The 15,653-nt window shown below is 38.8% G+C and overlaps 2 protein-coding genes across 10 annotated transcripts in view; both read right to left on the bottom strand.

Moving 5' to 3' along the window:
- Positions 1-4,011, bottom strand: part of gfod1 (glucose-fructose oxidoreductase domain containing 1) — a 37,103-nt gene extending 33,092 nt beyond the window's left edge. For both annotated transcript variants that reach the window (XR_007969292.1, XM_052113359.1), the window contains exon 1: positions 3,332-4,011. Coding sequence is in view for 1 of the 2 variants with exons in the window: in XM_052113359.1 (XP_051969319.1) it covers positions 3,332-3,584 (253 nt within the window). In the remaining variant the exon portion in view is untranslated. The remainder of the gene's footprint in view (positions 1-3,331) is intronic.
- Positions 4,012-7,281: 3,270 nt separating this feature from the next.
- Positions 7,282-15,653, bottom strand: part of slc12a7b (solute carrier family 12 member 7b) — a 115,573-nt gene continuing 107,201 nt past the window's right edge. For all 8 annotated transcript variants that reach the window (XM_052113350.1, XM_052113351.1, XM_052113354.1 and 5 more), the window contains one exon: positions 7,282-14,901. In XM_052113350.1, the coding sequence (XP_051969310.1) occupies positions 14,810-14,901 (92 nt within the window). In that variant the 3' untranslated portion in view covers positions 7,282-14,809. The remainder of the gene's footprint in view (positions 14,902-15,653) is intronic.

Here is a 15,653-nt window from a genome sequence, read left to right as displayed (position 1 = left end):
TTCCTTGAAAGAAAGTCACACACATCTGGGACGGCATGAGGGAGAGTAAATGATAAGAGAATTTTCCCTTTTGGGTGTACTGTCCCTTTAAGAAAGACAGAGGAAAATGATCTGATCTGTTAATAAGAGGTTATTTTGGGATCATGGTCTTGATCCTCAGAGATTATTAATTGTCAGACTCACCGGTTATTTATGTTTGTTACTGGACACCTGCAAACATCCGTCTATCTATAGTCTCTCCAACTCTAACGTCTATAGGAGACAGTAAGAAATTAATGTGGACCGCATATCTCATTTAATCTTTAACTTCTGATTGTACTTTGGTATCTTGGCAAATCAGAGCACAATTTGAGGCATCGTTGAGATCTCTTCTCAAAATCTAGCAGCTAAATGGGGCATTACTGATCAGAAAAGACGATTACAATACAATCGTCTGCCTGGTGATGCAGGTTTGTGATGCCGGGTTGGTTTTTGTAGCCACACCTAACCTGCACTGACAATAACAAGCTATCACAAGATCTGGCATGTGGAGCATTGAGCAATTCGTCCAAGGAATGAAGCGTTATTGAAGAAATATTGCAGGTTTAATACAAGTTAAGGTCAGTCGACAGCATTTATGGCATAATGTTGATTACCACAAAATATGACTTGGTCTCGTCCCTCCTTAATTAAAAAACAAGCAAAAATCGAGGTGATAGTGAGACACTTACAATGGAAGTGAATGGGGTCAATCTGTACACATTCAAATACTCACGGTTTCAGAAGTATAGACGCACAACGAAAATAATATGCATCAGTGATTTTAGTCTTGCGATGACGATGTCACGCCGTAGACCATACATCCATCCATCCATCCATCGTCAACCGCTTATCCTGTGTACAGGGTCGCGGGGAGCTGGAGCCTATCCCAGCTAACATTGGGCGAAAGGCAGGGGACACCCTGGACAGGTCGCCAGTCCATCGCAGGGCCACACATAGACAGACATACACTCACACTCACACTCACACTCACATCCACACCTAGGGCAATTTTTTTGGGTAGACCATACAATTCCACAAAATTATATTTTAAACAACTTTACAGCTAAAATAATACCCAGAAGTATTAAAAAACATGTGTTTTGGAACATGGAAGCTGGTTTAAGCTGGTCATGAGCTGGTCGACCAGCTACCATCTTCCAAAACAACAGCTTGGACCAGCTCATGACCATCTTATGGCCAGGTTATTGCCAGCTAATGACCAGCTTGGCCCAGTTTGGACCAGCTTGGACCAGCTCATGACCAGTTTGAACCAGCTATTTACCAGCTTGGACCAGGTAATGGCCAGTTTAAACCAGCTCATGACCAGCTTGGACCAGCTCATGACCAATTTGTTCCAGATTAAACCAGCTCATGACCAGCTTGGACCAGCTCATGACCAGTTTGTTCCAGATTAAACCAGCTCATGACCAATTTGGACCAGATTAAACCAGCTCATGACCAGCTTGGACCAGCTCATGACCAATTTGGACCAAATTAAACCAGCTAATGACCAGCTTGGACCAGGTAATGGCCAGTTTAAACCAGCTCATGACCAGTTTGGACCAGCTAATGACCAATTTGGACCAGATTAAACCAGCTAATGACCAGCTTGGACCAGCTCATGACCAATTTGGACCAGATTAAACTAGCTCATGACCAGCTTGGACCAGCTCATGACCAATTTGGACCAGATTAAACCAGCTCATGACCAGTTTGGACCAGCTCATGACCAATTTGTTCCAGATTAAACCAGCTCATGACCAGCTTGGACCAGCTCATGACCAATTTGGACCAGATTAAACCAGCTCATGACCAGTTTGGACCAGATTAAACCAGCTCATGACCAATTTGTTCCAGATTAAACCAGCTCATGACCAGCTTGGACCAGCTCATGACCAATTTGGACCAGATGAAACCAGCTCATGACCAGCTCGGACCAGGTAATGGCCAACTTGGACCAAATTAAACCAGCTAACGACCAACTTGGACCAGCTAAAGACCATCTTAAACCAGCTACCATGTTCCAAAATACAGCTACCAGCTTAAGCTGTTTTTTCCACAAGGGAACGCAAGTGCTTTCATAAAATGACTGTATTAATGTGTTTTGGAACATGGAAGCTGGTTTAAGCTGGTCATGAGCTGGTCGACCAGCTACCATCTTCCAAAAAAACAGCTTGGACCAGCTCATGACCATCTTATTGCCAGGTTATTGCCAGCTAATGACCAGCTTGGACCAGTTTGCACCAGCTTGGACCAGCTCATGACCAGCTTGGACCAGCTATTTACCAGCTTGGACCAGGTAATGGCCAGTTTAAACCAGCTCATGACCAGCTTGGACCAGCTCATGACCAATTTGGACCAGATTAAACCAGCTCATGACCAGCTTGGACCAGCTCATGACCAATTTGGACCAGATTAAACCAGCTCATGACCAGCTTGGACCAGCTCATGACCAATTTGGACCAAATTAAACCAGCTAATGACCAGCTTGGACCAGGTAATGGCCAGTTTAAACCAGCTCATGACCAGTTTGGACCAGCTAATGACCAATTTGGACCAGATTAAACCAGCTAATGACCAGCTTGGACCAGCTCATGACCAATTTGGACCAGATTAAACTAGCTCATGACCAGCTTGGACCAGCTCATGACCAATTTGGACCAGATTAAACCAGCTCATGACCAGCTTGGACCAGCTCATGACCAATTTGGACCAGATTAAACCAGCTCATGACCAGCTTGGACCAGGTAATGGCCAGTTTAAACCAGCTCATGACCAGTTTGGACCAGCTAATGACCAATTTGGACCAGTTTAAACCAGCTCATGACCAGCTTGGACCAGCTCATGACCAATTTGGACCAGATTAAACCAGCTCATGACCAGCTTGGACCAGGTAATGGCCAGTTTAAACCAGCTCATGACCAATTTCAACCAGCTAATGACCAACTTGGACCAAATTAAACCAGCTAATGACCAACTTGGACCAGCTAAAGACCATCTTAAACCAGCTACCATGTTCCAAAATACAGCTACCAGCTTAAGCTGTTTTTTCCACTAGGGAACGCAAGTGCTTTCATAAAATGACTGTATTAACCTCACATGTCTGCCCTTAAACCCTCCAAAAATGGGCCCCATTCACTTCCATTGCAAGTGTCACACTGTGACCTCGATTTTGCCATTCATACATCATAAACATGGTACTTCAAAGAATGCCATGATAACATATACAAAAAAAAACGCATAGTAACACCAGACTATTGTACTTTTTGTCGTGTTTACACTATATTTGAGTGTTCCTTTGGTCACTCACCGAGCGTCTTGACGGCGATCTGTTTCGTGAGCGGCGGCGGCAGGTTGATACACACCAGATCCACATCCTGATGCAGCAGCACGTCATCGATCCGGTTAGTGTAGAAGGGCACGTTCATCTCGCGCGCGAGCTCCTCTGCCTCCTCCTCCGTGCGACCCCATAACGCCTTCACCGAGAAGCCCTCGTTCTTCAGCAGAGGGATGATGACCCGAGTCGTGAGACTGGTGCCGAACACACCCACCCCGGGCAACATGACTGCCCAAACACCTTAGGAGGCTGAACCGAAGGTTTCAGGTTCGAACCCCACCTGGGCGGATCCATGAACTAGAACCATTGCGCTCGTGACCAAGACACCTAAGGCTGGTCCAGCAGGACTGACCGGGTCATAAGAGTCATATAAATGACGAATTGAGAAAATACTTAACTAACATCATCATCATCCACCTGCTGTGACGCGCATCAGTTAAAAATTATTTAGTCAATTCACAACATCATTTGTATTCACTTCAGTATTCGCGTGACGCGCAACACTCGCGTTCGCGTCTGTATTATCCAGATGGACGCAAACGCATGCGCGTGACGTTTCTGTATAGATGCTAAATGATACCGATCCCGTTGCGTTACATCCAAACAATATTTCCAAAAGCGTCGGTTTTGATGTCTCCGAGGAGCGTTGTAGCGTCGCGACACCTCTCGCTCGCTATCAATATTGCGATCATCTACTGCGGCCGGTGCGGAGTTCCGCCCTCCCCGTTAACTCCTTCACAACCGGAGAAAGAGTCGACCAATCCTACTATGGGAAAGACCTGGCTTATGAATATTAATTACGTAGGCTGACGTTCCGCATATAAGCCAGTCTGATTGGCAGAAAGACAAGTGGGCGCTGGCTTGCTGGCGAATCAAACTGTGGCGAAGGCGTGTCTCATGAATATTAAGTAGAACACGCAATTAAACGCCTAAAGTTTACTTAGAACGTCAGAATGAAAATAATAATAATATTCATGAGCTTATCCTTTGCCATAGTATGACTCGACAGCGCAAAATTATTAATTGAGCTCGTTAGATCATAGCAGGAGATATTGGCTGCAGTGAATGAAAACACAAAAACCCATTGAGAGTAACTCTATAATAAAATTAAAATTTTATTCGTTTTAAAACATTTCACAATGGCACCGAGGGGACACCCGCAGTGCAAAGTGTATTTTGGCTCTTGACTTGGGGGCCCCTGAAACAATTATTATAAACCAAACGTTTTATTTATTTTTAATATGTGCAATATTTAGTTCTAATGACATTGATTTACACCAGAAACTATTCTAACATTGTGCAATGTTGGTAGAATTAAATATGGCACAACATCACAAAGAGAAATGTCCCCATACCTCTGGGGTAAAGCTTAGTCTTGTCATGTGCTAATATATTTTAGATGGATAATGCAACATCAGTGAGTCAGTAACTGCCGTAATAATGCATGATTTGTGTGTCCTGGACTCCTGGTATTGTGAAAGAGACGTAATAAGTTTCTCTTTCTCTCTGTGTGTACACAATGATTTAATCAGATGCACATGCTGCTGATTTTGACTCATGTGATTTGCATGTGACACTAAAACACACCGGCAATGTGCGAGAGAATAGACACTATGGGATCATTCTGTTATTTTCAGGGTTGATGCAACATTATTTGTGCATTTGGATGAATGTCAGTGTGAATGCTCATGTAAAAATGAGGTCACTAAAGAAATAATTTGGAATGAATCCTGATGGATGTTTTGTTTGTAACTGTAGGGCAGATAACACTGTTCATTCATGTTTTCCGAAACCAAATGAGCCAAAGAACAAATACAGACAGCTGACCTCAGAGCATCAAGAGTCACTATATGGATTAGTATAGAAAATAACTCAGAAAGACACTCATGTCTCAGTTTGCCATGAATGTTAGGAAATGACCATGTTTAGTGGCACCTGCTGTTGAGTACATGTTAAGTAAAAAATCGTTTCACCCCGTTCTGTAGCTCAGGTCTGTTTAGTGGGATGGAAGATAATTCATTTTATTTGTGCTTTTTAATTTAATCAGTAAAACAGCGTGTTGATATGGTGTAATAATGTTGTTATTGTAATATTAATTTAATCAGAGTTATAGTTATAACCTAGTGCAGAGGTTTTCATATTTCAAAAAATAAGTGTTCCTTAGACACACACAAACATAAATATATATATACACACATACACATCTATATACACATTTATATCTACACACACACACACACATCTATCTATAGACACACACACATATATATCTATAAATACACAAACATCTATCTATAGACACACACACACATATCTATAAATACACAAACACACACATCTATCTATAGACACACACACACACACACACACACACACACACACATCTATATACACACACATATATATACACACACACACATCTATCTATAGACACACACACACATCTATCTATCTATAGACACACACACATATATAGCTATAAATATACACACACACATCTATCTATAGACACACACACATATCTATCTATAGACACACACACACATATCTATCTATAGACACACACACACATCTATCTATAGACACACACACATATCTATCTATAGACACACACACACATCTATCTATAGACACACACACACATATCTATCTATAGACACACACACATATCTATCTATAGACACACACACATATCTATCTATAGACACACACACACATATCTATCTATAGACACACACACACATATCTATCTATAGACACACACACACATCTATCTATAGACACACACACATATCTATCTATAGACACACACACACATATCTATCTATAGACACACACACATCTATATACACACACACACACATCTATCTATAGACACACACACACATCTATCTATAGACACACACACACACATCTATCTATAGACACACACACATATCTATCTATAGACACACACACATCTATATACACACACACATCTATCTATATACACAAACATCTATATACACACACACACATCTATCTATAGACACACACACACATCTATATACACACACACACACATCTATCTATAGACACACACACATCTATATACACACACACACACATCTATCTATAGACACACACACACATCTATCTATAGACACACACACACACATCTATCTATAGACACACACACATATCTATCTATAGACACACACACATCTATCTATAGACACACACACATCTATATACACACACACACACACATCTATCTATAGACACACACACATCTATATACACACACACACACATCTATCTATAGACACACACACACATCTATCTATAGACACACACACACACATCTATCTATAGACACACACACATATCTATCTATAGACACACACACATCTATAGACACACACACACACATCTATCTATAGACACACACACACATCTATCTATAGACACACACACACACATCTATCTATAGACACACACATATATCTATATACACACACACACATCTATCTATAGACACACACACATATATATCTATAAATACACAAACACACACATCTATCTATATACACAAACATCTATATACACACACACATCTATATACACACACACACACACACACATATCTATATACACACACACACACACACATATATCTATATACACACACACACACACATATCTATATACACACACACACACACACAAATTCCATCAAACTGAACTGAGCAATGTTTAATTAAAGTTTTAAGTAATATCCATTTCAAGTGCTGTTCATTTAATATTCTTAAACATTACACAATTACATTTTAATGAAATGTTATAAAATTGAAATGTGTAAATCTTAAAAACAGGCATAAAATATATAAAACACATCTGCATATTGTTTTTTTAACAATAACAAATATGTCTTGAACCTGTCGATTACTTGTAAGATCATATTCTCATCAAAGCGGCTGAACAATATTTATTATACAAATACATTTAATTAAATCGACTCTTTCTGTTCAGATTTTAACTAAACATTAATAGCAAAAATAAGATGTAAAAAGATACACTACATTTTATGCAAAACAAACATTCATGGAGATAATATATTACAGATAATTAATACATTTTATTTGGCTTAAAGGTCCTTGGCATGACCTAGTGTCTATATCTTTAATAATGATGTCACACTGTAATCTATATGCAGCATCATTACCAAAGAAGTTCTCATTGCTTAAGGAAAGTAGAATTAACCAACAGACCAATAAAGACTCAAAGGCTCTGACATCGAGTAGCACTTTTATTTAAATTACTCAGAGGCACACATTTATCTTGAAGGGAGACCTTTCACTACATGCACCCACTAGTAACAGCCTACCACAGTCTGGGATGCCAGTTACGGATCAGAACAGATGAACTTGGTTTGGATATTTCCACAGGTACTTCTGATAGGGCAGATTCTAGATCAGTTTTACCTCTTTAACAAACATCAGAGCAGAGGAACCCGGTCTGAGAGCAGCCAATGGGTGAAGACGCTTTCACGCAGACAGACACTCACAATATACTGAGACTGAGACACACACACACACACACACACACACACACACACACACACACACACACACACACACACACACACACACACACACACACACACACACACACACACACACCTGTGGTCTTTTAAACAGATGCTATTTTGAAACGGCCGATGACGTTTAACACTGCACGTGAGTAAAACCCATCACAACAGCCAGTGTGAGGTAGATGACATTGTGTGACCTATGATCAGACCCAGACGGTAAAAATGGCGAATTCTGCACGCTCTCACGGCCGAAATCGACTTTTCTAAATTTGGCTAAATCGTATGATGTCGCGCGACTGCTCTCGTTTTAATCCCCACGACTTTCCCTACAGCCAATGACGTCGCTGGACATTGTTTCCATCTAATACGCGACAATGACTTGCTTCTGTCACACACAACAGCTTGATATCATGTTTACACGCTCTACTGGTGGGTTAAGTTTAGATAAGGGCTGTCCTTAACGCCTCATGCGCGAAACTCGCGCTTAGACATCCGGGAATTTCCACGTGATGAAGTTGTACGAGTTTATGCGAACAAAATCAAAATAACCAACTCGACTTTTCATGAGATCGGGTTGATACAGAACACAATCAAATTAGGCAAAATATTGTAATGAAATATTACACTACATTACTTGAAATAGTAATCCACTACAAATTACAAACTACTTTTCTAAAAACCTTAATCGGAGAATTTACTGATTACATCATGGGAATACGAATCGCATTACTTATTGCATTACTTTTAAGTTACTTTCTAAATCAATTCCTTTAGCTCAAAATAATGTTTATATTTCCTCCTTGTTCAACGGAAACTATATTTCTATTTTAACGATATTAACAAATGTACATATGAACATTATCCATCTTTTAAATGTATGTAAACATTATTTTAGAAATACATGTAACCCAAGTAAAGTACTTAAAAGTAACCTTAAAGTCAGTAAATGCGATTGGATTACAAAACTTTCAATTGTAATGTGTTGAACGACATTTTAACCCAAAAACTAATCAGATTACAATAACTACTTTGTAATCAGATTACACCCAACACTGCAGTGGGGTCAAAAAGTCTGAAACAAAGTTTTACAATATTGAACAATTTAAAACGAAGAAATGTTATGATGTAAAATGGGGGAAATCTATCGAAGATTCTGCACTATTTGTAGGTCGCTAATTAAATAAATATATTTGTAACATTGACCATGTTAACTCCTTTGTAAAAGGAAATATTGATTTGCTTCCATTGAAGCTTGGAAGATGGTGCAATGAATGGAGCCAAAATTAAATATGCATAGAACTTTGTGCATTACAAGTATAACAATTATATGACAATGAGTTTTGTGTGCGCAGATTCCGTGTGGGCTCGAATATTATTAAACGTTGCTAGTCTCATAGGTCACTATACAATTGTTTTTTTTCCCGAAACGATTTTACGTGGCTCGTTGTATTGCGTCAGTTTCCTGGTGAATTTTACACTTGAGGCGCTACAACAACAACGATTTTTATTCCCTTTCACACAAATCATGATCTGCAGATTATCAGTTAATAAACACTTACTTTTCATCCTGTTCCTCACACAATGTTATCTTATGACATCTAAACACTTTTACTATTGTGCATGACACATTTTAATGTTTGCATCACATAATCAACTACATTTACAAGCTTGTTCGAGTGCGATCAGATGCGCAGTTGCTCAACTGATGGAGTGTTAAGGGGTACGAGTCCCGAAGAGCACACGAGTCGACACATGAGCTGAAAGTGTCATAGAAGCAACCCAAAATGACGTGGTTCCATTTGCTTTTTCTGACCCTATCGGTTAGGTTTAAGGAAGTCGGTTTTGTTGATTTAAAACTCGATTAACCTTAAAAACCTCATCTGTTTAGGAGAACATTTAACTCACTTTTAGCACCACACAGTGGACATTTCACCTCGGATCTGCCGCTATACGTTTAATAAACCACGTAATATCATTTGCAATGTCGCCACAGTCACGTAATTTTCATGAGATCAGGCTGAACACACAACACAAGGAACTGGCATAGTCGTCATCATCATCATCATCATCATCATCATCATCATCATCATCATCTGCTTTCCAGCTCGTTTTATTCTGATATTTACATTTGAATCTAAACAACTCGTTTAACCACAGATTACAAAAAGATCTTATTGTATCTTTAGTGAGTAAAAATGTCCAAAAGAATAAAAAGCTGCACAGCATGTTTTTGTTGAATCAGTTCCCAAAACCTTTACAGGTCCTTTTGATTAAAAAGCTCGCTCAGTCCCCAATTTACAAAGACCTCAGCCTGAAAACTATTGAATGAATTACATGTTCTAGTGATGCACCGAAATGAACATTTTTGGCCAAAACCGAAACATCTTGAGACACTGGGTTGAAAAATGAAACCGCTTTATGTTCAGAATATATATATATATATATATATATATATATATATATATATATATATATATATATATATATCTTATATGTATATACTAATATATACAGTATATATTGTGGGCGGCTGTAGCTCAGGTGGTAGAGCGGGTCGGCCACTAATCACAGGGTTGGTGGTTTGATTCCCGGCCCACACGACTCCACATGCCGAAGTGTCCTTGGGCAAGACACTGAACCCCAAGTTGCTCCCAATGGCAGGCTAGCGTCTAGGCTAGCTCTACCGTCATTTGTGTGTGAGTACGAGAGTGTGTGTATGGGTGAATGAGTCACAGTGTAAAGCACTTTGATAACCACTAAGGTTAAAAAGGTGCTATATAAGTCCTGACCATTTACCATATATATATAAACTGACTTGTGCCTAACATATGCAAATATATGCAAATATATGCTAATAAAAGCAGCCAACTTATGAATACAAGACAAAGTTTTTCCTGTAATCTGTCCATCATCCATATTATCAATATTTTTGTGAGTGGGGAAACAGTGTCACTCACTGATCCAGTTCCAGACGAAAAGTGCAAAATTGCCCATTTATGCGGCGTGTTGTATTGGACTTGTGTTTGACCCCGCTAATATAGTGCGGCTCAAACAGTAGGTGGGGATATTTTACCATGATATGTGATGGTAGCTCAAGCTAAACGGCCTCTGAATACACACAGAAAAACATATATATATATATACATAAATTAAATGTAGAATTAAATATATATTTAAACATTAGCTGCTGTTTAAATTTTTGGCATAAAATGCTGCATTTTCTTCATGTCAGTGTCTCTGATACTTGATTTTAAAGTAACTATTTTAGGCTTTTTTTCTCTTTCGGCTGAAAACCGAAAACAGCATTTTCGACCAAAAGTTTTCGGCAGCCGAAATGTCGGTGCATCCCTAACATGTTCAGTGAGAAAAAGAAAGGACCACATAAAAATGAACACATAACAAAAAATAAAAAACAAATAGACACAATATCCCCAACTTTTCCTAAAGTTCACCACATCTTCTAAAGGGAAACACAACATTCAACACAGTGCAGTGATGACCGAAACAACAGAAAATAAGATGAGCTAAAGTAACCATATCAATAACAACAGTCTTCTCTATGACAACACAATGTAGAAAAAATACATTGTTCTGGTAACAAAATACTGCACCGCTAACGGGGGTTTCAAAGAAACTGTTAAAGTAAATCCACTGAGGTGGGCTCTGGTTTTTAGGTAACGTGAGATGTTATTGCATTCTTAAGACTTCTCCATATTGCACAGTTGTTGCACAATGAAATATCAGCCAGTTGGAGCCATTCTAATGGCCATTATTACAATACCATATATATTGCTTTTATTGGCCCACGTAGGAAGATTCTAGTGTGACATTTGTATTACAACAGACAACAAACATATTGATGGTGTATGAACTTATGCAGTTTCTTTCCCTGTATTTTTGGCACACATCTTCCTATAATTCTGAATGATCAGATTAAGAGGACTTTAAATCTACATAATGTACATGTTAAATAATGTACACTGTGTTCTAACCAGGCACGGCGCGACTTTGCGTAATTTGTCTGTCCACATTGAAAGCGAAAATGCAAAAAAGTCAGTCAATCTGAGCGAATCTGCTGTTTAATATACAGATATTTGGAGCGAAATGTAGGATTTTGGTCTTGTCGCTCGACGTTGCATAAAGTTGAACTATTGCATCGTCAACAGATGCTCATGTCGCCAGAAATCGCCAATTTGGCAGTTTTGGGTGTAATCTGATTACAAAGTAAACTGTAATCCAACTATTTTCAGTCAAAAAGTAGTGTAATAAATTACATTTTAAATTAGTGTAATCAGATTACAGTTACTTTTAAGTACATTACTTCAGTTACACAAAGTAATAATGTTTATATTATTAAAAATAATATTTACGATTGCATTTAAAACATGGATTACGTTCATTCGTACGCCAGTTTGCGTTTCTACGAACGAGGAAAAAATACATTATTTTAATTATTTTGGGTGAAAAACTTGTCAGAAAGTAACTTTAAATTAATTAGTAATCTAGCTACTTTCCATTAATTGATGAGTAGTGTAATCTGATTACAAAGTACTATATACAGTAGTTACTGTATTCCAATTACTTTTCAGTCAAAAGTAGTGTAATAAATTAAAAATATTAGTGTAATCAGATTACAGATAGTTACTTTTAAGTACATTACTTGGGCTACTAAAATAATATTTATGATTACATTTAAAACATGGATTACATTCATTCATACGTCTGTTTGCGTTTCTACGAACGAGGAGAAAAAATACATTATTTTGAATTAGTTGAGGTGAAAAACAAACTTTTCTGCGAAAAGTTGTTAGAAAGTAACTTTAATGTAATTAGTAATGTGGTTACTTTCATTAAATGATGAGTAGTGTAATCTGATTACAAAGTACTATATACAGTAGTTACTGTAATCCAGTTACTTTTCAGTCAAAAGTAGTGTAATAAATAAAATAAAAATATTAGTGTAATCAGATTACAGATAGTTACTTTTAAGTATATTACTTCAGTTACACATACTTCTAAAATAATATTTATTACATTTAAAACATGGATTACGTTCATTCGTATGTCTGTTCGCGTTTCTACGAACGAGGAGGAAAAAATACATTATTTTGAATTAGTTGAGGTGAAAAACAAACTTTTCTGTGAAAAGTTGTTAGAAAGTAACTTTAAAGTAATTATTAATGTGGTTACTTTCCACTAAGTGATGAGTAGTGTAATCTGATTACAATTTTAAAGAAGTAATCAGTAATTTCTGGGTAATTTACACAACACTGCTCGTTGATTTACGACTACTTTTTCAGTGTGAAAACTCTTTAACGTGGAAGACGTTTTTAACACGCTTTGCTTTATCACGTTGTGCCTGGTTAAAATGCATGCAGTGTAAGAAAATTTACGTGACGCATTTCATTTTAAATACAATATTTCCTATAAGCAATGTCTACAAACATGATTCCATGCTGAAAGATTGCAGAGTGTATATAGTGTCTAAAGATTACAGAGTGACATTTACATATTTCTCTAGTAGTAATGATAGTTAGTTGCACCAAGGCCCTCAGGATTGTCAACGCTCAAGTATTGGGCAACCCAACAACTTCACGAAGGGTTGTTCTCGTTTGACGCCACCAGATGTCATCGCATATCATATGCACCTCAATACAGACACTGAATTTAGTTCCCGTTTATGAGGAAAAACACATTTATTGGTTAGAAAGTGCGATGTTAAGTGCTGGTTTCCAAACATCAAACCAGAGTATTGGTAGACATGTTAGCTTTGTGCTTTGCTTTCATGATACAATTTTCAGACAAAAGTGCAAATACAGCTGAAATCAACCTACCGGTACAGTAAGTAGCTGATTTCAGTGGTTTATGCCAAGTTGGAGCAAAACATTTGCAACGTAAAATGGTGCCAGTGCCTGACGAATGTTATGGCTATTATCCTTAAACGTTGTCAATATTCGATTCAACTATTATAATACAAAAACCCTTGGTAACTTGATGTTATGTTAGGCCGAGAGATGCCTTAATGATAAACGAAAGTTATTGCACATACCATATAATAACGTCTATTCAGTAACGTGACAATTTTGACCACAACCAACATCCGCACGCTGAGCCGCTTCCAATGACGAGCAAATTTGAAAAAGCGCGACTAACTCAAACGTTCCTTTGATGTCGGAATAAGAACCACGTCTTTTCGCATCTCGGATATGGATTGGTTATATGGCGGGAAAAAGCGCATTTGCGACTCGTTGAGGGTGGATATTAGTTTGGGTTTCAACGTTGGCTAACGTACGCATAAAAACAAACATCGCAGGGTCACAATGGAGACGTGTGGATGGACGGTTTACGGATGAATCGATATTAAGCATTAGCTTTGTAAGCAACGTTCAAACGTGTGAGTTTTAAAAACTTGAAAGCATCTATTAAAACATTGTGTGCTGCAAATTGTTCCGCACACTAAAAACACTGACGTCGGATTGTACATGCCTTCGTAAAACCAAAATGATGCGAAAACCAACTAAACAAAAAGCAACAACAGATTATGTTTGTATGCACACTGCCACAGGCAGATGTTAGACAACAAACAGACATAAAAACCTAGCATAGATTGTATGAACAATAAAACAATAAAAGAGTCAGTGAGCATAAATTAAAGTGTCTGCGTTATAAATCGAGCCAGTGGTCTTCTAGCAGCTCGTCTGTTCAATCTCAGTTCTCATTGGTGCTTCATGCGAGCTTTCTTCACGAGGCCAAAAACGTCACAGCCAGGTGTAATCCCACAATAAAAACCTGACCACTAGGTTTTCCAACGACACCCAGCTATGCTGTGAAAAAACAACCAAATTTCTTGCCGGTGGGGCGTTGGGCCACACTCGATTTTATGAATATATGGTGATGACCTCACGGCCACCTCCGCGCACTAACAAGACCCGATTGAGGCCCTCCATCATAACCTCTAGAAACTCCATGTCTGAGAGGCGTCAGTCAAGGATCAACAACATACATGTCATTTATATGATGACAATTTAAAGATTCTTTGCAATGCTTTTGAATCCAGCTTGACAATTATGTTACACTAAACCAAGACATAATTTCTTTTTTTCTTTCTCTCCAATTTGGAAAGCCCAATTCCCAATGTGCTGCCAAAGTCCTCGTGGTGGCGTAGACTCGCTTCAATCTCAGTTGCCTCCGTGTCTGAGACCGGCAATCCGTGCATCTTATCACGTAGCTTGTTGAACGTGTTAATGTAGCGTGTGTGGAGGCTTCACGCTATTCTCCGCAGCATCCACGCACAACTCACCACACGCCCCACCGAGAGCGAGAACCACATTATAGTGATAACGACCAAAACCAAATTAACCCGGTAGCTAGGGAGGGTAGAGTCACATGGGGTAACCTCCTCGTGGTTGCTATAATGTGGTTCTCGCTCTCGGTGGGGCGCGTGGTGAGTTGTGTGTGGATGCCGCGGAGAATAGCGTCAAGCCTCCACACGTGCTACGTCTCCGTGGTAATGCTCTCAACAAGCCACGTGACGATGTGGAGGCAACTGAGATTCGTTCTCCGCCACCCGGATTGAGGCGAGTCACTACGCCACCATGAGGACAGTAGGAGCACATTGGGTATTGGGCGTTCCAAATTGGGGAGAAAAGAGGAGAAAATCTCAACAAAAAGTAAGCGTGATTAAATAAATGCTAAAATTGTCAATACCATCCGTTACAGGGA

The sequence above is a fragment of the Xyrauchen texanus genome, chromosome 41 (assembly GCF_025860055.1).
Source record: "Xyrauchen texanus isolate HMW12.3.18 chromosome 41, RBS_HiC_50CHRs, whole genome shotgun sequence".
NCBI lineage: Eukaryota > Metazoa > Chordata > Actinopteri > Cypriniformes > Catostomidae > Xyrauchen > Xyrauchen texanus.
The sequence above is the reverse complement of the archived record's forward strand: the minus strand, read 5'-3'. Positions and strand labels throughout refer to the sequence as shown.